This window comes from Halichoerus grypus, chromosome 8 (genome assembly GCF_964656455.1).
Source record: "Halichoerus grypus chromosome 8, mHalGry1.hap1.1, whole genome shotgun sequence".
Classification (NCBI taxonomy): Eukaryota; Metazoa; Chordata; class Mammalia; order Carnivora; family Phocidae; genus Halichoerus; species Halichoerus grypus.
In genome coordinates, this window is record NC_135719.1 from 28,159,678 (window position 1) to 28,183,565 (window position 23,888).

General features: G+C 39.3%; 1 protein-coding gene across 1 annotated transcript in view; it reads right to left on the bottom strand.

Annotated features, from left to right (window-relative positions):
- Positions 1–23,888, bottom strand: part of MTMR10 (myotubularin related protein 10) — a 51,747-nt gene that overhangs the window by 23,608 nt on the left and 4,251 nt on the right. The window contains exons 3-5 of the mRNA XM_036076852.2: positions 8,912–9,048; positions 7,224–7,296; positions 6,380–6,522 (exon numbers count right to left, since the gene is read on the bottom strand). Of these exons, the coding sequence (XP_035932745.2) occupies positions 6,380–6,522; positions 7,224–7,296; positions 8,912–9,048 (353 nt within the window). The remainder of the gene's footprint in view (positions 1–6,379; positions 6,523–7,223; positions 7,297–8,911; positions 9,049–23,888) is intronic.

Genomic DNA, 23,888 nt, shown 5'->3' on the forward strand with positions numbered 1-23,888 from the left:
TGGGTGGGCCAGTGATTATAGATACTTATTTACATGTTTTTTTCTGTTAAACCTAGAATGTGAAAGAGCTCCTTAAGGCCAGGTATCTCATTCATTGTTGTGCCCCCAGGACACTGTTTATAATCTTTAGGGAGTACATGGTATTTAGTAAGTGTTTGCTGAGTTGAATTTCAACAGGAAAGTAATTTTATTCAAAAAAAGAAACTTGAAACCTAAAGAAGCATTCTCCAAAAAGGCAGTGACGTGTGTGTGTGTGTGTGTGTGTGTGTGTGTGTGTGTGTATATATATATATATATATGTATTCCTAAAGAAAGGATTAAAAAAAAAGTTTCATTTTTGGTGGACTATAATGATTTAATACCAGCAATCTTGAAGGCTTAATGTAAGGTATGAAATTTTAATGTTCATACCTCATGGATTAAAAAAAATCTAGACTTAATAGGAAAGCTACAATCACAAAAAATGAAAATTAGCAAGAAATCCAAAAGTACAGGGTGGCTCAAAGAGGTAAATTAAAAAAAAAAAAAAACAAAAAACAACTGTGTTTAAGAAAATGGTTTGAGACTACATCTAGGGTGGAGAAAGTGCTCAATCGAATAGATCAGCAATTGAATCCTATGGTCTACCAAACACTTGCCCTGTAAATGGTATGAAATCAGTTCATCTCTCTGAGCCTTGGTTTATGCAACTGTAAAATGAAGATAATACCTATGGCTATCGTAAGGATTAATTGTCTTAATGCGTGCCTGGCCTCTGCAGAAGCTCCATACATGGAAATACGGTTGATATTATTCCCAACTGCTGTTGGAGAGAAGGAAGGATGGACAGTGCCCTATGTTGACAATGCCCTGGACTAGACTGCAGAAGAAAATACTCTTAAATGATTGGAGCAGAAAGAAGAAATTTAAGACATACGAAAGGAGAGAAGAGAAGATCTTACTTAAAAAGGTTAAATATCATTTAGAAGGAAAAGCATTAAGCCAGAACAATATACTTTTGACAGTGAGCAAGCAGGAAAAGTTTAGTTCATTGTTAGTCCATGTCAATTAGTGGTGTTTGAGAGGGTTGGTGCAAATTCTAGTAACAGGTAACTATGTGTCAAGTTCTTGTTTAAAATATATATTAAAAGTCTTCTATAGAATAAATGTTTCCTGTCTTACTAAATTAGAATATATATACAAATAAGAGGACAGAGTTTATCACTAGTTTTAGTTTTGACTAAAAACAGTAACAAAAGATTCCTGAAACTTTTATGTAATACCTCAAGTTAATTGACTACAAGGAAAGTTTTCCAGAACAGTCCCATTTATGCAATTAGGAGGCAGTGATCTGCATTCCCATCCTTAATCTGTCCAAGTCTTCCCTAGAGAGCTTCTTCTAGCGGCAAAAGTACTGAAATCTGTACTTGAAGAAGTCCTCGACCACTTCTTATTCCTCTCGGCACCATACGTAGTTTATAAGCTTCGTTGTACTTTCCTCAAGATTATCATTCATTTTTGTTCCATTTCTCTGCACTACCACAGCCATATTCTTAAGCCATACTCACCTTTCGGCATCTCTGTGAGCTTCCCTACATTTTGGGAAGGAAAAAAAAAAATCCACAATGCCTAAGAAGTGTCTTCTAAAAATGAAATTCTGACCAACAACTTTGCTCCCCCAGATAACCTGCTGTGGTTCCCAGATACCTGCCTAATAAAAGAAATCTTCTCATTCTTGATTCTTCACCAAGCTGGCTCTCCTCTACCAGACATCCCTTCCCTCAGTGGTCTTCTGTCAGAGAACAACACATTTGCACGTACGCTGCCTGCCTTACTCCCAGCCGCCTCCTCCGCCACACTCTGCCTGGGAAGTCCTTCTGCACTGCGGAGCCAACCACGCTGTCTCTGGAAACTACCTGCTCTGTTCAACTCCAATCTCTTCACAGGCCCTCCTAGCCCGAGCCAATTTCATAGTATGAACTGCAGAAACCCTTCTGCTCTCTCTGAACAACAACCGCTCTGATATAAAGGGTCTCTTCTGTTAGCTGTGCTTGTGTAGCTGAATGAGTTTTAGAGTATTCATGACATAGTTTTGAGTGTAGCTGAAAAGGGCATAGGGGTTCTTCGTTTTACTTCCACCATTAAATTCAATCCCTCAAGGGGAGATGCTGCCTCTGTCATTCATTCGACAGGTATTTCCTGCGCATCCACCACATCCAAAGCCCTGGGGCTGCAGCAATGAACAACACAGGCGCAGATCCCCGGCATCATGAGGGGGAAAGACAGACATGAAACAAAATAAACAAGAAAACGATAGTAAGTGACATCATTGTAAGTGCTAGAGGAAAAAAAAAAGTCCAGCAGGGGAGGGATACGAGGTGTTATGGTGAGGCAGAGAAGGGAGTGGGTTAATAATTTAGAGAAGGAGACCAGGAAAGACCTCTCTGTGCAGAGCTGAGTGAAGACCTGAAGACTTCTGCATTTTTGCTTTTCCTCAGTAGCTTTCTGAAGGTGCTTTGTGCACAACAGCAGCTGTGCTAAAAATACTAGTTGACAAAATTTACTAACATAGTAAGGAAAATGCTCTAAGCCAATGAAACGAGCATATCACGTTGTCTAACACGTTTAGAAAGCAGCCACAGGCCTTGTTTACACAAAAGAAATTCACAGATCATTATGGAGTATGTTGTTTATGGTCACAAAGCAAAAACAAACAAAGCCTAACTGCTAGGCAAACCCAACGTAGCCCATTTCTAAAAAGCCCTTTAGAATAGCACATCACATTTATAAAGGTTAGGAAAGAAATGAGTACGTCTAATAGCATCTCCATTGCAAGAAGACTGTAACAATCTTGTGAAACCGAAACTGTTCAATCACCTGCACAATGGCTGATGGGGGGGGGCACAAACTGAACTAAAGCTGGTACTGAGTAGTGTAATTACAAGTGTGTATAACTTATTTCTATGTAATCTAAGCAAGGGGCATCTTTGGGGACCCAGATAAAGGCACATACCACTTGTGCTATCTGGGTTACATTCATGCTGTTATGTAGGACATTTTGAGAAGGGAAATAAAGCCAAGAATCCTTTCCCTCAAGCTTTTCCATACACAACCCCTTAAAAAGCTTATGTCCACATTCTTAGCTTCTGTCACTAAGAGCTTGAAAGACTTAAAAAAGGTCTCATTTTCATGTAAAATTATTCTAATTTTGCAATGTACTCCATAAGCATTAAAAATTTTTAGAAAAACTCTACCTCTTTAAAAACTGCTTCTGAAAATAGTTCCTCTGCCCTGGCTGTCATAGGGAACAAAGACTATCTTGGGATTAAAGACATTCAATGATGGTAAATATTTCATTGGAGGAAAAAAGTAAACTACTTCTGAAGTGATTTCTGGACCAAGAACAATCTTGTGGACAGAAGCCAGAAGTACCCACAGTTGGTTTCTCCTCTAAGACCAGCTGGGGGCGCAGCACTGGAGAAGCTCAAACTAATCAAGTTCTAGCACACTGGCAAACAAAACTGGTTTCCTGTATTTTGTGGTCTGAAAGTCACCAAGGAGTAAGTCTCAGATTCAAGGGGAAAAAAAAAAAAAAGTTCACAAAAAGCCAACTTATTCTTTAAATAGATGGGCTGAATTTTCACTTTTAGAAAGTATGCCTGACAAGTGGTTCACAATCAACTGAGTATAAAGTAGAAACAAAGGGCATACGTTTCACTTACCATCTTTATATATATGTACACACACACATATATATTTTATAAGCGATAAATCATTAAAAACGATTTTTTTTGCCCCTCCATTTCGAAAAGAGGTTCTTCAAAAGGAAAGGGTGGCTCCAAGTTGCTTTGAGGCTAGACATCCAATTCTGCAATATAAAATTCCTTCTTGCTTTATACAGATCTGTCCCAAACATCCTTATTTATTTGTGACAGACCAAGGATAAGGATGAATGCTAACGGATGCAGTAGCACAGTGTCATCTAATTTTGTCATAACACAATTTAGGCAACACCAACTAGACTACCAGAAGGTTATAGAGTAATATTTAACAAAATCTGAACCAATTTAGCATTTCGAGATTTCGTATTTCAAACAGAAATATAAATGCTTTTGGTATTTCAAAGCTAATCAGTGGTTTACCCACCAGAGAACTCTGAATGTGCATCTGGTCATTTTAAAACAACTTATAAAATCAGAGCATTTCCAGAGAAAATTTAGCTTTCAAAATTTCCGGGAGGTAAAATCAAGCTGTAACTTCCCAACTGTTACCTAATTTTAGATGAAAACTTTCACTTGAAATAAAAAAATATGCTAGAATTCTTGTTTTTAACTCATGAAGCCAGTAAGCTTTGGCAGCACACATGCCCTAACCTCTGTGTTTGAAACGTAAATCAGGGGAAAATTTCTCTATTTATATTCTTATTGCCTCTAATTTTCTTTCCTGCACCTGCCCCTCCCCACAACAGGACTGTACAAAAGACAAAAAAAAGCATTTCTTTCAGGCCTGAGCTTATATGCTTTTAATATTTTAAGACAGAGGGGAAAGGATTTGTGCCAGAAATCCAGTCTTGGGAAAGGGCATAAACAGTTGGACTAGGCTGTTTCATGCAGACAGTTCAGTGCGGCCCCCTTCATCACTTACCAGCAGCACAACAGACAAGGGAGATCCTGAATTTCCAGAGCACTTAACTGTTTCATTCATCTGGCAACTAATCACTTACGTGGCAACATCTTTTATGCCACTACTTTGTACCACTGTTCAATTTTCATTTGTTCATGCTCTATCTTCTCCACTAAGCACACTGCCTCACACATTAAAAATGACCAGCAGGTGTTTATTAGAAGGCTCAAGAATGAAGCCAAATAATTATGATTTCCAATTAATGAAATAGAGTCATCTGAAAAATACAGTTGAGAGTGGGAGAGAGGGAAACTTTCTGAAAGAATATTGGGCAACTGTATCAATTTCTTACTTAAAAAAAATCCTGTCCTAACTAAATCTCTTACATTCTATGGTGTCGCTATTCTTGAAATGCTATATATCCTGAAATTAAGATTTTCACAAGCAGATTCTTGATGTTTTGACTGATTAAATTACAAATATATATTTAAGCTCAAGAAAGTAACTCAGCTAAAATGTTTTATATACAGCCTACGACCTAACTAGTCTTAAAGTCTTTCTATAGAAGAGTAGGCATCTCAAGTTAGTAAAATGCCAAAATCACAAATGGCAGAACTAAACAGATGAGAGGGGCCTACAAAATGTGAACCAATGAGTTACAGCTACCTAGCTGAGTTTTTGGTAACGCAGCATGCTGAAAGACGGCTTTACAGACTCCACCTGAAAACTTTTAGCCAGAGAGCCCGCTATCACTCTGCTAGATCATCTAGTCCTCAAGGTCCAGCATGTTCAGATATTTATCTTATGCTTGCCTTCCTGTGAGGAAACTGTTGATTCTAAGTTCTAAAAATAAATCTACAATGTCCTCACCAAAGTGTATGAAAACAGCTGCCTTAAATATTTTTGACAGCCTCATTTGGATATCAACAGAAAATTCACTGCAGTAAGTCTACTAACCATGGAAACCAAATGCACCGGTGCATTCTGGGGTGGTGCAAAAGCGGACTCATTTCTGAGAGAAGGTTCCACTTCACTAAGAAACTGTTCCTTTATTTCCAACGTGTGGGAGCAGACTCCTGGAAAGTGTTAGATTCTCTGCATTTGCTGCATCATAGACTGGACCAGTAGGGCAATAGGTCCACCAGCTTCACTCCTCTGCCACAGCCAAAATGTGGGATCAAGGAAGTGGGAATTTCTGCCCGTGAATCTTACTCCACCAGCAGGCAATAAACACTCCCCGGAAGGCAGGAGAAAAACAAAGCCAATTAAAAAGTCCCTAGCTTTTAGCTGTTCCTGTGGAATAGCACTCAAATTAATTCACTAAGATTTCTTTAAAGCACTAATAATTATTAGGCCGCTCCCGTAACTATACCTTTACCTAATCCTTACGTAACTTAAGTCTAACTTTTAGCTCATTGATGACGTTCTGAGGTATTTTCTGAATTTCTAACCGAGAAAGAAACAAGCTGGTAATGGTCTAAATGCAAAAGATATACTAATTTCCACATCATAGTTTCTAGTATTGTAGGAGCTGATTAAAAAAAAAAAAACAAAAACCTAAAAACCTATAGAGAATACTTTAAAGCAGCCAAACCATAAATTAGTCCAAGGAAATAGTTCTATTAACATTCTTGGCTTTTATTTTACCTAAGGAAATATCTGATGACTTCCCCTAAAAAAAAAATCTGAGCAACTGAGAAAAAAGAACTTCCATACAGAACTGATATTGGTAAATATAGTATGAAACCGAAAACTTGATAAAGCTTAATAGTATTACCTTTTTGGCACTTTCAGGACCTGATTCATCAAAGCGAAATCTGACAATTCTGAAATCTTTACAGTAAATAATTAACTCTGTTGGATTAAATTTCAGTTTCTGGTTGGGACCTAGGACTTTCTGCTTCCTCTTGTGGTCATTTACTAAAAATGAAAAAATAAAGAAAATATGTGTAAAAATTCTTTTTGTTACTCACTCTTTAGTATACCTTAACAAATTATTACTGTAAATAATTAGAAGGTTACCCACTGCTTCTCTGGAATCTTTCATATTTTCTACAATTTACAGAACTTGGAAAGGGGATCGGTTTTAACTTTGCTTTTGACTATATTTTAAGTGATCCTTGCACAAAATCACCACCATCTAGACACATTTAATGTCTTTTTTAATTAAAAAGAAGACAAATACTTAGAAAACATAAAAAGCTAAATACGCTATATTTCCATTTAAAAATAACTTACTGACTTCAGGGCACCTGAGTGGCTCAGTTGGTTGGTGTCTGACTCTTGATTTCAGCTCAGGTCATGATCTCAGGGTCATGGGATTGAGCTCCCCCGCGTCGGGCTCGGCACTCAACAGGGAGTCTGTTTAAGATTCTCTCTCTCCCTCTCCCTCCTCCCTTCCCCTGCTCACGCTTGCTCTCCCTCTCTAAAATAAATAAATGTTTAAAAAAATAATTTATCGACTTTAATATTCTTGGGACTCAAAAAAAAAGGCGGGGGGGGGGGAACATAAACCTACAGAAATAAAATTCCAACCTAAATATTTGAGAGGTGTGATTCTTCAAGCAATACTTCCTGAGGAGAATCAGCTTTTTATGGACTGAGTAAAGAATACTACATACCTGTGACAATTTGCTCAATACACGTTAAAGGGACATCATGTTCACCAAGAAGAAGGTTTCTGTAATGGAATTTCTGAAATAAAAATTATGTTCACGTTAAGTCTTTCCCCAACAACCTCAAAGGGTGAGTAACAGACTTACTCTTACATGTGATAAAAAACTATGATGACTATCTCTAAAAAGAATAAAAAGCTTTTGTCTGCAGAACTATGACAGTTCTAAGGAGGGAGTATCTTAGAACACACTTCAGTCATGAAAAGGAAAAAGAAACACATGCTGTGTTCACACTCTCTCCACCTTTCTCTCCATACTTTTAAATATGAAATGAGGTTAAATTGTATGCGATAATACCGTTATAATATCCAAGATATGTAATATTATCAGTCACTTCATAGGCAACCATTTGCACGTCTAGTTCTGGTTAAACCGTCAATAAAATAATAAAGAAAAAGAGACTCTTAAGTCATCAGATTTTAATGGGTAAAATCATGGCTTGATTTTACAAAGGAGACTTTAGAAAATCAGTCTTTAGAAAGTAATTTTTAGAGCAGAAGTTCTACTAGAAATAAAAATCTTCAGGCAAACTACAGCTCTTTTTTTTTTTTAACGTGTCAACAAACACTTTATACCCATTTTTAAACTGAGAACATAGTTGACAGATTAACCTGCTGTCAGTAGAGTACTGGTTTATTTCCCCTATCAGTGGTATGAGATGTGAGCTATTTTAAGTATATGCATCTCATTTACAGTGAAGTCTGCAGCCACAGATAAAAATGAAGCTAAAAACAAAGGGGAAAAACCCAAGTCTATAGACAAATAAATCAGTATGTCTATATACTAGGTATCTGTAAATGCCTTTAGTCTAAATATACCTACAATAGTTTGCAATAAACACACAAATGTAACTTAAATATTTTGGTAAACTAATGAATGACTATATGAAATATATGTATACGGAGTCAGACACTTCAGTCAAAAGTTTACATTAATTATCCAAATATTTGATTAGAGAACAAGTGCTATTATAAATAAAAATCTAGGGGATAAAAGTACATAACATTTTACAAACCAAAATAGAAGAGCCAAGGAAAAGTCCAGAATTTTTAAGTTAATCATATGAATACCTGAACTTTTAAAAACCAAAATTCAACGGTACTACTGTTTTCCAGTGAGACCATAAAATGGCAAGAGGGTTATTAAAGAAAAATTTTATTAATATTTTTCTTCATTCTAATTGAAATTGAAATTTCAAACTAGAATTTGATGTTTCAGAAAAGGAATTGGTTAAAAATACTATGAAATCTATAAAACGTGCTGTGTTTATACAATTATTTGCTATAAATACTTAAGCTTTTCTCTTTAGGACTAGTAAAAAAAAAAAGGATAGCTTCATTTTTAAAAGCAATTTAAAATATGCAGAAGAAAGAAAATACTAACTCCACTATTGAAAGAATATCCAAGCAAAAATCACAGGAGAAAAAAGCAAGGTGACCAACCATCTCACAAATTCTACTCCTTGAATCCCAACATCCTCCTTACGATTTTGAAGTTTAATATAATACGTTCCCAACATTGTTAATCACTCAACGATTTTATTATAATTTTCCATACCTGTGCTTTATGTAATTACATGTACCGCTCAGAGTCAAATCCTTGACCCAATAAAACAGCACAGAATTAACACACACCTGTAACGGCAGCGGGTCATCCGTAATAAAGGAAATTTTGAAGTTACTGCAGATCAGCTTTCCCCACAGATCGTACTGACTTGTGTCCGTTGCAATGCATTTTCTCACAAAATTGACTTCATTTACGACAATTTCTCCTTTTAAAAAAGAAAAATATTGTGTGAGCTACAATTATACCATAAAATGTCTACAGTCAGCGTGTGGCCTACGAGGACTACTTCATGGTGACAAGAGTAAGAACAAACCCTGGGGGCCCCCCAGGTGCCAGGCACCAGGGATGCTTTCATCCTCACAACAGCAAGGTGCTGCCCACCATTTGTGAGACACAGAAACTGAGGCCCGAAGAGCTGAGGGGTCTGAAATGGTTCAACCAGAAAGGCTGAAACTGAGTCTGCATTCTTTAGTGCTATGTGATACCGCCTCTCGTTCTCTTTTACTGAAACGCATTCTGGAGAAGAGAGAAACTACTCTCTCTTCTTCAGAGTACTGCTTGAGGGGATATTTGTGTTTTATTAACATGTGACTTTACATCCCAAACCAATTTCTTTGATTCCTTTACTAAGCGATGAGAAACAGAGTTTGGGTTTAACCTCAAAATTAATAATACAATCTATTATTGGTAAATAGGGTTCAGGATGGTGAGCTAGGAAGACCCTGAACTCATCTCCTCTCGTGGACATACTGAGTCTATAGCTACATACAGACAATTTCCTCTTAAAAAAAACCCCTTAAGGCTAGCTGAGTGATGGCTACCCACTGGGCAAATGAGAACTAAACCATATGCAAGCAGGTAGGAGAGGCTGGGACATAATCTCACTATAAACCCCATCTCTGCATGGTGACCCACAACCAGCATGCAACTCAAAACCCAAAGGAGTGAAGGGTTCAAATGGTACATAAGGCATCCCAAGTTTTAACACATACCTTGAGAGACAAGCCCTCAAAACATGGAACTTTGAAAACCAATGAGGCTTGTGTCCCAAGACCCTACAGATCTGAGAAACTGCTCTTAAAAGGCTCAGACACTTAAGACTCACAAACCTGGGGGCCCAGGTCGGAGGCAGTGATGGTGCCCAGACTTAAAGTGAAGGAGGCTTACCTGCGTATATTAAAGCACTGGCCTGAAGGACAGGTGTGTTATTTCACCCATGTATCTAGGAGCCTGCTGGAACACTCTCTGGGGACCGAGACTAGTGGATACCACATTCACACACTCCCTCTGCTGTGCTCCAGAGCACCAGGATCTCTCAGAAGGGAGCTTTTACATACATCTATTACCCTGATTTTTGTGGCTGCCAACTAGGGAGCACCTCCTGATCACCTGGCTCTGAAGGCCAGGGGAGCTTATGTTCTTTGTCCCTTGGGACTGTAATAATCGTGTCACCCAGAAAGGAGCTCGTACCCCTGCCTGGAGCTCTGATTTTTGTGCCTGCTGCCAGGGGACATCTCTCCATCATGTGGCTCTGGGAGGAGATTTTCACTTATAAGTCCCACAGGACTGTAACCACCAGAGAAAGAGTTCTTAAACAGCTACCACCCCCAAGGTACAGCAAGAGGCAACAGACCCAGGAGCACAGTCTTTCTGTGAAGGAGGACCATTAGCTAAACATCACAACTGTGGCCTGAGGGGCAAGTTTCTAATGACACACACATCTAGGGTCTGACTGTAATCCTTTCTAGAAACCTCGGAGGGTGTGCGCTCTCTTTGTGCTCACGCTCTGCAGCACTCCAGGGCATCAGGGTCTCCTGGAGGGGCACTTTACGTGCCTCTCATGTCCTGGCTTTTATGTCTGGAGTTCTAGTTTTTGCACTGCTGCCCAGGGGACACCCCTTGATCATCTGGCTCTAGTGGCCCCCAGGGGGGTTTGCATTCTGGATACCATGACCCTATGACAATGAGAGAGATGGTTCTTGGCAGGCAACCACCCCTCGGGTGCTGCACAGACAGGAGACAGGCACCACCACCCCCGCCCCTCTCCCCAGTCTTTCCGAAGGAGGCCTCTCTGCTTATGCTAGAGCAGGCTTCAGGTCTGGCATACATTTAGTGGTCTAGAGGACTGCTGTCAAAGAAAGTGGGCTGTGGAGGCCATCTTGATGTTCTCCCTCTGCCTTTCACCAGCTTACTAGTATCACCCAGAAAAGAGCTCATACACTTGTCTGGAGTACCGATTTTTCTAACTTCTACCCAGGAGACACCTCCAGCTCTCCTGGCCAGTAGGGCTTACACTTGTGGTCCCACAAGACTATCTATATATTGCATACCTTAAAAAGTTGATGCCTGAGGGTTTGGCTTCCAGTCAGCTGGAATCTAGGTGCTGAGATCCTCCCCTCTGCAACACTGACTGATTTGGCACATTCTGAACTACTGGGAACTATTAAAAATATAATAGGCTGATTGGACAAGCAGGATGGTTTGAACAAAGAGCTGGGGGAGGGCTGAACAATAAGGTTCATCTCCTACACAAGGCCCCTCCTTCAAGACTGCGAGAGGTTGTTGTTTCATCTACTATATAGAAACCAACACAGAGAGTCAAGCAAAGTGAAGAAACAGAGGAGTATGTTCCAAATGATAGAACAAGATAAAACCTCAGAGAAAAAACTTAAGTAGAAATAAGTAATTTACCTGATAAAGAGTTCAAAATAATGGTGGTAAAGATGCTCACCAAAAATGAAAACACTAACTCAAAAAGATAAAAATGCCCCTGTTTATTGCAGCATTATTTACAACAGTTAAGACATGGAAGCAACATAAGTATCCATCAATAGACAAATGGATAAGGAAAATGTGGTATATATACACAATGGAGTATTACACGGCCATAAAGGATGAGATCATGCCATTTGAGACAACATGGATGCGCCTAGAGGGTATCATGCTAACTAAAAGTAAGTCAGATTGAGAAAGACAAATACCATATGATTCCACTCGTAAGTATAATCTAAAAAAATAAATAGACAAAAGTCAAAATCAGAACCATAAATACAGAGGGCAAACTGATGGTTGCCAGAGGGGAAGACAGTGGGTGGTTGGGCAAAGGAGCAGGAGATACAGGGCTCCAGTTATGGAATGAGTAACTTAGAGGAATAAAAAGCAGAACATAAGGAATATATCGTTGATGTTGTAATAGCTATGCAACAGGACAGATGGTAGCTACACTTGTGAGCAGGACATAATGTGTAAAGCTGTCAAATCACTAAGTTGGATACCTGAAACTAATGTAACATTGTGTGTCAAGCACAATGAGTTTTCTTGAACTGTTTGAAGGAGGCAGTTTTCAGGATAGCTTTTCTGACTTCAGAGATTTTAAAAATTGCATTTAAATTAAAAAAAAAAAAGATGCTCACAGAACTGGGAAAAAAAAATGTATGAACACAATGAGAACAAAAAGATGGAAGATGTAAGAAGATACTGAACAGAAGTCACAGGGTTGTCGAATACAGTAACTGAACCAAAAACGCCCCAAGGGGGTTCAATAACAGACTAGATGAAAAAAAAAAAGAATCAGTCAACTTCAAAACAAGGCAATAGAACCCAGCCAAATCAGGATAGCAAAAAGAAAAAAAGAATGGAAAATCTGAGGATAGTTTAAAGGACTTACTGGACAACATCAAATGAACTAACATTTGCATCATAGGGCTCCCAGGAGAAGGGAAAGGGGGAGAAATCTTATTGGAAGAAATAATTTCTGAAAACTTCCCTAACCTGGGGAAGGAAACAGACATCCAGATCCAGGAAGCTCAGGAAGTTCCCAACAAGAGCAACCCAAAGAGACCCACACCAAGACACACTGTAATTAAAATGTTAAAAGTTAAAGACAAGGAGAGAATATTAAAAGTGGAAAGAGAAAAACAACTTACTACAGACAAGGAAGCCCCACAAGGCTATCAGCAGCCCTTTCAGCAGAAACTGCACAGGCCAGGAGACGGTGACACTATATATTCAAAGTGCTGAAAGAAAAAAACCCTCTACACAGCAAAATTATTCAGAAGTGAAGAGGAAATAAAAAATTTTCCAGACAAGCAAAAGCTAAAGAAGTTTATCACCACTAAACTGGCTTTACAAGAAATGTTAAAAAAGACTTCTTTACACTGAAAAGAAAGGGCACTAATTAATTACAAGAACACATATGAAAGATTACATCTCACTGGAAAGATACACATATAGTAAAGGTAGCAGATTAATTATGTCTAAAGCTACTAAGAAGGTTAAAAGACAAAAGAAATTACCTAAAACTACAATATTTGGTTACAGGATACAGAAGATAAAAAGATGTAAAATGTGACATCAGAAACTATAAAGTGTGGGCGGGAAAAGTAATAATCTTGAGCTTTACAATGGGATAAAACTTAAATTGTTATCAACTTAAAATAGACTGCAACAGATAGAAGTTGTTATATGCAAGCCTCATGGTTGCAAAACAAAGCAAAAACCTATATATAGTTATATATATATATATATATATATACACACACACACACAAAACAAAGCAAAAACCTATATACAGTTATATGTGTATATATATATATATATATATATACTATATACCTATAGTATATACACAAAAGATAAAGAGAAAAGAATATACGCATACCACTAAAGAAAGCCATCAAACCACAAAGGAAGAGAGCAATGGAAGAAAGGAACAGAGAGGAACTACAAAAACTGCCAGAAAACAAGTAATAAAATGGCAATAAGCACAAACCTCTCAATAATTACTTTAAATGTAAATGGACTAAATGTTCCAATCAAAAGATACAGAGTGGATGAATGGATAAAAAAACAAGACCCATCTATATGCTACCTCTAAGAGACTCGCTTTAGATGTATGGACACACAGACTGAAAAAGAAGGATGTAACAAGGGATTTTCCATGCAAATGGAAACCAAAGCTGGAGTATCTATACTTACATCAGACAAAATAGACTTTAAAACAAAGACTGTGATAACCGACAAAGAAGGGTGCTACATAATGGTAAAAGGGTCGATCCAACGAGAAGATGTAACATTTGTAAATACTTACGCACCCAACATTGGAGTACCTAAATATAAAAAGGAAATATTAACAGACCTAAAGGGAGAAATAAGACAGCAATATAATAACGGTTGGGGATTCTATTACTGTCAACAGTTTGAATAAATTACCAAAAGCACAAGAAAATAACAGGCCAATTTCCCTGATGAACATAGATGCAAAAATCCTCAACAAAATACTTGCAAACAGAAAAACTCAATACATTAAAACCATCATATACCATGAGGGAGTAGGATTTATTCCAGGCATGCAAGGATGGTTCAACATCTGCAAATCAGTCAATGTGATACATCCCATTAACACATTGAAGGGTAAAAATCCTATGATCATTTCAATAGATACAGAAAAAGCATTTGACAAAATTCAACATCCATTTATGATGAAATTAAGGAAACCCATTTACAACTGTATCAAAAAGAATAAAATACCCAGAACTAATTTAACCAAGATGGGGAAAAAAAAAAAAAACCCTGTATATTGAAGACGAGGTATTAGTGAAAAAAATTAAAGATGACACAAATAAATGGAAAGATATCCCATGCCCATGACTTGAAGAATTAATATCGTTAAAACGTCCATTCTACCCAAAGCAATATATAAATTCAATGCAATCTCTACCAAAATTCCAGTGGCATTTATCACAGAAATAGAACAATCTTAAAATCTGTATGGAACCATAAAAGACCCAAATAGCCAAAGCAATCTTGAAAAAGAACAAAACTGAAGGCACCATGCTCCCTGATTTCAAGCTATATTATAAAGCTATGGTAATTAAAACAATATGGCCATTGGTAAACAGACACATAGATCAATGGAACAGAATAGACAGCCCAGAAATAAACCCACCCACACATATTTGGCCAATTAATTTCTAACAAAGGAGCCAAGAGTATACAATGGGGAAAGGACAGTCTCTTTAATAAATGGTATTTAGAAAATTAGATAGTCATATGCAAGAGAATGAAACTAGACCACTATCTTACATGATACACAAAAATCAACTTAAAATGGATTAAAGACTCGAATGTTAGACCTAAAACCATAAAACTCCTAGAAGAAAACATAGGTGGTACACTCCTCAACACAGGTCTTGGTGATAATTTTTTGATTCTGACACCAAAAGCAAAAGCTTTTAACAAAAGCAGAAACAAACAAGTGGGACTTCATCAAACTAAAAAGCTTCTGCCCAGCAAAAGAAACCATCAACAGAATGGAAAGGCAACCTACTGAATGGAAGAAAATACTTTGAAATTATAGAAGAGGCTAACATCCAAAATATATAAAAAACTCATAAAACTCAACAGCTAAAACAAACACAAAACCTGATTTTAAAAATGGGCAGAAGATCTGAATAAATATTTCTCCAAAGAAGACATACAGATGGCCAATAGGTACATGAAGAGATGCTCTATATATCAAGGAAATGCAAATCAAGAGTACAATGATACATCACCTCACACCTGCTGGAATGGCTATTAACAAAAAGATTAGAAATAACAAGTGTTGGCAAGGATGTGGAGAAAAGGCAATCCTTCTACACTGTTGGTGGGAATGTAAATTGGTGCAGACACCAGAAAACAGTGTAAAAGTTCCTTAAAAATTAAAAACAGAACTACCATATGATCCAGCAATTCCACTTCTGGGTATTTATCCAAAGAAAATGAGAACATTAACATGAAAAAATATATGCACCCACATGTCACTGCAGCATTATTTACAAAAGCCAAAATATGGAAACAACGTAAGTATCCATCAGTGGATGAACAGACAGAGAAGATGTGGCACATATTATGCCCCCCCCCCCACAGGAATATTATTCAGTCATAAAGGAAAATGAAATCTTGCCATTTGCAACAACATGGATGCACCGTGGGGGCATTATGCTAACTGAAATTAGTCAAATACTGTATAATCTCTCTTATATGTGGAATCTAAAAAATAAACAAACAAACAATCCAAGGTCTTAGATATGGAGAGCAACTTAGTGTTTGCCAGAGGTGGAGGATGAAGAAATGGGTGAACTGATTTGTTTTTTTTTTAGTTTAAATAAATTGATTTTTAAAAAAATTTAAATAAGGTATATTCCATAAAGCCAAAGTAAGTTTCCCTCTGCACCCAAATTATAACTTACTTGGCAATAAAACTTTAAAATATAGTTTCAGAGTACTTGGCAATAAAACTTTAAAATATAGTTTCAAAGTTAAAAGAGAAGACTAAAGAAAGAAACATAAGATGTCAAAACAAAATTTATAATGTGCTTTGAAAGGAGTAATTTATTTAAAGCGTGGTCTTCATTAAAATAAACCTTAATTTCAAGATCTAAAATTCAACTAGACCCAGGGACATTTGTAAGCATTCCGTCTCCAGGGTCAATGGTAGAAGAGTGAGGGTACTGATCTACTTCATCCATATTTATCATTGTAAAAACCTTAACAGTGGTGGATAGAACCTGTTTGCTGACAAGCCCCAAATACCTACCAATTCAAGAATGCAACTAGAGTCTCAAAACGATCCTTTCGCTCAACAAAACTGTTCTGATAAATTTGAGTTGTAATAATAACTTTTATTCAAAGTTCTTAAAAATACACAAGATTATTTTAAGAACAGCAACCCACCATTTACTTGAAGATTTAATTCAAATTTACTCAGGTCAAATTCTCAGCTTAAACCATCTGAGTAATTTTCCATCCCGAAGACAAACCTCCTTCACATGGCCTGTGAGGCCCTGCGCCCCTCACCCTCTGCCACTGTCCTCCTCACCCTCACACCATAGTGCTCTTTTAATCCCTCCTAGGGATCATACTGCTTCCACTGGATGCGGTGTTTGCACATGTTGTTCCCATTTCCTGGAATATTCTCCCTTAGCCTAATCACTTTCTCAGAAATGCCTTTTTTTTTTTTTTAAATGTCCCCGCCTAGATTAAATCCCTCAACCCCAGCATCATATACTTGTAATCCCTAGCATTTACACAGCTATAATTATACATATATTTTTAAATTACTGCCCGTCCCACCCTTAGGATCATATGTTCATGAGGGTAGAAGGTGGTCTGGTTTTTCCTCAATGCTGAAATTTCAGTTCCTAGACAAATGCCTAGCACAAGGTAGGAGTCTATTAAATGAGTGTTGAACATGTGAATGAACTAAATCACTTCACTGCTCCCTGGTTTATCAGGCAACCACCACCAATAGAAGAGAGGGTGCTCGGGGCGCCTGGGTGGCTCAGTTGGTTAAGCAACTGCCTTCGGCTCAGGTCATGATCCTGGAGTCCCTGGATCGAGTCCCGCATCGGGCTTCCTGCTCGGCAGGGAGTCTTCTTCGTCCTCTGACCCTATCCCCTCTCAGGTGTTTTCTCTCTCTCATTCGCTCTCTCTCAAATAAATAAATAAAATCTTTAAAAAAAAAAAAAAAAAGAAGAGAGGGTGCTCCAGACAGAACAAAACCAGGAATTTAATACGGTCAAGCAGCCAAGAGGGTGAGGAGATAAGCTGCGTGCGTAAACTCACATGAAGTTAGAAAAAAGGAATAGAACTGCTGTGCTTGCTTACCACATACATAGGGAGCTGTATTGGGAGTTTCTCAAAATTTTTCCCAACTTATAACCAACTTTCTGATATCAAATCCAGTATTTGTTTCTCTATGCTTACATAAAATTAAATGTACTGTATCCAGAAACAGGAAGCACCAAAACTGAATTAAAGATTCAAAGTACTAGTCTTAACTGGATTCTAATGAGAAAAAAATTTTAAATGACAAAACTATACATTGAAACTCATCAAATAATTCAAATACATAAAATTTAAATCTTCAATAGCTCTTTGAACCCAATGCCTCCCAATATCAGAATGTGGGCTAATGAATACTCAACCCTTTCTTCCCACCAAGAAATCTTAGCTACCAATTATAAGAGGGCCCTTAACTTGAAAATAAAAACAAAACAAAACCCTAAGTTAATTATTCACATTTCACACAGTTAGATGTCGTACTCCTATAACACTGATTTCTTCACACTAAAGCTACTGGCTCACAAAGTATAACCTACATCACTTCATGCTGTGCCACTTTTCTTGACTAGCAAACTCATCCGCCCAAGGACTCTCAAACCAACGCTACAAAAATTCATTCAGTTGTAACTCTAAAGATTCATATATATTTTTTATGTATGTTATACTCAGAAGTTTACTTTAAAAAAAAAAAAAAAGCCATACCACAGGATTTTAGGTTCCTGAGAAGGGGAGAAGTGATAACGGAAAGAGATGGAGGTCTTATTAGACAGGACATGGCAGCCTCAGAGTACCATCAGCCAACTGTATTTATAAAGCACACGCTCAAGGACAGCCTTTCTTCTCTAGCAACATGATCCTCTTACTTATGGCACAAATGTAAAATGTCAAGCCCATGAATGCACTGAGAATGAGACAAAGATCAAAGGAGAATGCATTTAATCATTTAATGAGTCCAGGGGATGGCCGGGCACAGCCCACAGACCAAGTCCAGACCTGGTTTTTGTAAGTAACATTTTACTGAAACATATCCATACTTGTTTGTTTGTGTACTGGCTATGACTGCTTTCACGGGACAAAGACAGAGCTGAATACTTGCAACAGAGACTTTATGGCCTTCAAAGTCCAAAACATTTACTGCCTGATACTTTACAGAAAGTTTGCTAGACATGGTTTCTTAAGAAGTTTTACATATATTCAGATGGATACAGAAACAGAGAGAGAGGTGTATATACGTGGGTTAGTAACACAGGTGCATATTTTCTACTTTGGCCCCTATAGGCCTAAGGCGTGACACTCCAGCAACAAAGCATATTGAGCACATGGATCTTGGTATTTAAAGACCATTCTCCAATGACAGGAACCTGAGATCCTTGCAAAAACAGCTAATTCCAGAGCCGGGGCAGAGGAAACACAACATAAGTAGGGAGTCTCTGGTAGTTCCAGAATGCCAGAAAGGAAGGAAGGAGAAAGAGTTGGGGGGGTGCGGGGAGGATATTTCAAAAGGATACAGGCTCCAACATGAAAGAATGCATCAGTCCATCAGTAAAAATGGAGAAACTGTCAGACTAAAGACGCTAAGGAGACATAATGACTAAATGCAATATGGTATCCCTGATGGCATCTTGGAACAGCTAATGGACATTAGTGGAAAAACCAGGGAAATGTGAATAAAACTTGCATTGCTAATTTCTTAATTTAGCTAAATTTAAAAAGGTCATGTAAGATATTAACATTAGAGGAAGCTGGGTGAACAGTGTACGTTAACTATCTGCACTCTTTTAGACAACTCTTGTAAATCCAAGTGTATTTAAAAATAAAACTACTGAGAAAAAACTGGACAAGAAATAGAAAAGTAACAACAAAAGTTGAATAGGGACTCTCTGGGCTGTGGTCTTTTAAGGAAACTGAAGCGTCAAACAGTGCTGAGAGCGGAAAATAGGAACAAGGCTTTGGGAGAGAAAAAGAAGTCGGGCGGATGGAGGGGAGGATGAAAAGGAGGGCACTGCTGGAGAGATGCTCTGTTTGGGTCTTCTTATTATAAGCATATAATTCAGTAAGCATCAAGTTAACCTGGCTTGAGTTTTATTTGATAACATTAAATTATGTTCACATGGAACCAGGCTTTAAAATGTTTGGCTCATGTAGTACAGCTGTCCACTCTCATAATAATTTTCCGTTCATACTCCATAAAAAAGCAGTAACACTGGGTAGGGACTGTTAAAGTTACTCCAAGTACTACGGTACTGGGGGCCCGAACACTAGCTTAGAGACAGGAGAGAAAAAGATATGATATGGCCTCTTCCTAGAGAGGATAGATACATAAATAGAAGAGTACTAAGGCTGTCCTTGCTTCATCTTGAATTAGTGAGCCCTAAGAAAGAAAGCACCTATCAAAAGCTTCAGAACTCCAGAGGGCCATGAAGTTTTCCCAGAGACCACTCCTGCGCCTGTCAGGTGGCAGAGCAGTGCTGTGCTAGCCGGCCTGCACTGGCTCAGGACAACCTCCAGTTCCCCGCAACCCCCCCACCCCCCCAGTCCGGGCTCTGGGCCCTCAAGTTGACAGCCTGCAATCAGCCCTGGTGGGAGGATTTTCACCACCAAGCACTTTCCAGCACACCACTGGAGGGAAGCCACGGGGAGGCCTCATGGAAGATAAAGTAGGAAATTTGTTTCACTGTGGGGTAAGCAAAAAGCACCGCAGAAAAAGCTATCTAAATCAGATGATGGGTCAAGAGTTTCTACTACAACCTGGGAAGGGATAAAGAAATCATCAAAATTTGTTTTCGCAAGACCCTTCCACCCATAAAAATAATTAAAGGAAATATAATTAAAATTAATAAATCTTCAAAAATGGCATAGCTAAGAAAGTTTTTAACTTCCAGAGAACCAAAAACTGTCATCTTTCATAGTATCTTCCACATTTAGAAAGTCAATACATTTAGAAAGTCAATACATGTTTGATGAATAAAAATAAATTTTCCCATAATACATTTTAGTTTGGAAAATAAGACAAAGCCTTACTGTATACAGCGGCTAATTAACCTACGGAACGTGTTTAGGCCAATTAAGAATTCAATATATGGCTTTACATATGGTGACTGGCTGTCTGGAATGGAGGGGACTCTTGGCATGCGGGACTTTCAGCACTAATACCAGGACGGTCACAGGCAAAGTGGGACCAGTTGTCACCCTAGCTGTAGATAAATTCAGGAATTAAAGTGGCCTAAAAATTATGAAGGGAGGTTGAAACTATATGGAAGACAAACACAAAACGTCTAATGCCATCGTGGGTACTAAGGGTCCAATTTTGCAGGTCACACAATACAGAAAAGCATGTAATCACATAGCACGTCCAGTAAGTGGGCTGAAGGAAGGTTAGAAGTGCAGACCCTGGGAGGAAACCAGAAAGAAATCTTTTTTTTTTTTAATATTTTATTTATTTATTTGACAGAGAGAGACACAGTGAGAGAGGGACCACAAGCAGGGGGAGAGGGAGAGGGAGAAGCAGGCTTCCCACGGAGCAGGGAGCCCGATGTGGGGCTCGATCCCAGGACCCTGGGATCATGACCTGAGCCAAAGGCAGACGCTTAACGACTGAGCCACCCAGGCGCCCACCAGAAGGAAATCTTGAAGGCAGAAGAAGACTGAGATCGAGAGAACACGTGATGACAACAGTGACAAAGGCCTAAATAAAGAATCAGGCATCTGGGAGAGAGAAAGGAACCAGCCTGACTGAGGCAAGTATCAACACTAGGAAACAGTACAGAGGTCAGCAAGGTGGAGTGCTGGCAAATTACTGGGGTTACAGAATTTGGATTTTTATCTTGGGTAAGTAGGATTTTACTTGTGCAAGTTCACGGAGATATTCTGAGGAGCTAAGGTGCAGAGAGACTGACGGTCAGAAGCGAGGAAGCGAGTAACGAAATGCTAGCCTGTGTCCTGCGGCAGCAGCCTGAGGACCGTCCTGAAGGCTCCACAGGTGAGGGACAAACAGAACAGTTACACGCCTCACTGTTCCCAAACGGAGTCACAAGTCCTTCGGTGCTTTCAAAAGCAACGTTATGTATGAATTAAAATACTGCAAAAAATCAGCCTACAATCATCTTTAAAGCCGATCTACAAAAAGGTATTAAAAAACAACACAAAACGTAAAACACCCAAAAGAGAACGTCTACCTTTAAGGGATTTACCGTGCAAGTGACGAAGTAAGAATTACAGCGAGGCAGAAAACAAGAACAGTACACAAACGGTCTAAACAGTGAATATGTAAAAAAATAAACAAGACATCTACCCAACAATGGCTATGTTCATTTTCCAGATGGCCCAGGGTCGTATGCTTTCCTGATCCGATTACAAAAGACTCTGACAATGAGTGCATTCATTATCCATCTAACAGTTCATCTTGACGCTGAAAGCGCTGCCGGCATTACAGACGGGAGCTGAGCGGACGCACAGCCTTACACGGCGGCTGAGGCTCAGCAGGCACGCAAGATGCAGGGCAGAAGTCATTTCCTGACACCTCCCCAACCCCCAATCTTGCTTCGGTGCCCTTCCTCGGAGCCCTCGCCACCTCTGCTCTCCTGAAGCATTTCCCCCCATGAACTGAAACCACCTAAGGGCAGGACCCCAACTTTTTCAGCTTTTCAGCACGGACATGCATTAGATACCTGTGGAACAGTGAACTCGTTACTGTTAGCCACGGTGTTTCAAGCCATCCTCCCTCCCACCTCACAGATCCTTAATAAGATCCTGCCCTAGAGTTAGAAGAGAGAAAAGGCCAGCAAGCCCACTTACTGCAAAGCTCACCACCTCATGACAAAGCCGCTGGCATTCCACCAGCCCCTGCTTCGGCACGGCCAGTGACAGGAAGTCCACTGCCACCAAGGCAGTCCGTTTTCTGGCAGCTGAAATTCAAAGTTGTTCCTCAAGTTGGGTCAAAATCTGTCACTGCTGTGGAAAGGGCACAGCCAAGGACAGAGCTCTTTTTACCTCACTAGAGAACTTCTAGGCTGACATCCAATCCACCCCCTCTCCAGTTCCAAAGCATAAATCTGTACCCTAATGTCACCAGTGCGGCCAGGTAGGCCCTGCTGCTCAGTGGTTAAAGGCACAGCCTGGGAGTGGGGCTCAGAATCCCAGCTCTGCCCTTGCCGGCTGTGCGGACTGGGCGAGTTACCCACCGTGCGCAACTACAGTCACCTCATCGGGCACACGAAGATGAATGGGTGCCTCCCCGAGAAAGCTGTTAGGAAGAGTAACCTGAAAGCTACATATTAAAGATTTTAGTTGAAAGTATCAGAAGTGTGCCTGGAGCTAGCTAAGTAAAAAGAAATCTGTGGCTTTTGTGTTAGCTGGACTTCAAGGAAAATGGAGCCCAGGAGCTTGAACACCTTCAGAAGTCCTCCTTAGTGTTACGCCTCTGCCTCTCTAAAACCTGGGACTTCACTCTTTGGGGCAGTTTTCCTGGAACTACGGCCACTGGCAGAATTACCGAAAAGGAATCTGAAAATATCCAGAGGCAGAACTGTACCCATTCTTGCAGTCTGGGGGTGGGTTATTATCCTTGCTGGCCACACTAGAACCCAAGGCAGTGTGGGGATGGGGAAGATCGATATGTCAAAGGAGAGAGGGTGAGTTTTTCAGAAGACAGTGAAATGATTCCTAGGCAGACAAAATTACTGATGTTCTCTATGTAAGTGCTCATTAAATTGTACCTATGGGGTCACCTGGGTGGTGCAGTCGGTTAAGCATTGACTCTTGGTTTCAGCTCAAGTCATAATCTCATGATCCTGGGATCCAGCCCCACATTGGGCTCCCTGCTCAGCGAGGAATCTGCTTGGGATTCTCTCTTCCTCTCCCTCTGCCCCTCCCACTTGTGTGCTCTCTCTCTCTCTCTAAAATAAATAAATCTTTTAGAGAAATTATATCTTTGATATTATAAAAACCTTATCAAGTGGTTTCTAGTTCAGATTCCACAAATCAGGTATACTATAAAAACAATTCAGGCAACCAACACAGAGTTCTTAACCTTTTATATTGCTAACTTAAAAACTTCTTTAAAGCCATAGCTACTACCACCATCATTTAACAGAGAATATATCTATAACGAGGAAGCTGGGAGAACAAAATCTCAGAATACAGGACAATCCTTCAAATCAGCTTAGCTCTGTGGGCAAAAGCTGCATTTTTCCTAATTTTCTCAACTGGACCAAGGGCTGGTAAAAACTTCATCCAGATCTGATGCCAGCCAGATCCTGGAAAAGAGTAATACAGGTCACTATCTTCTCCCCTGTCCACAGGCGTTGCTGTGATGCAGGGACACGCTCCTCTAGCACTTTCCCCACCTGGCTCAGAGCCAGGCACCCAGCTCAGGTGCTCAGTGAACTGCTTCACCAGTCCAGCAGCTCTCCGAAAAAGATATGAGCATAGTCTGGGGTG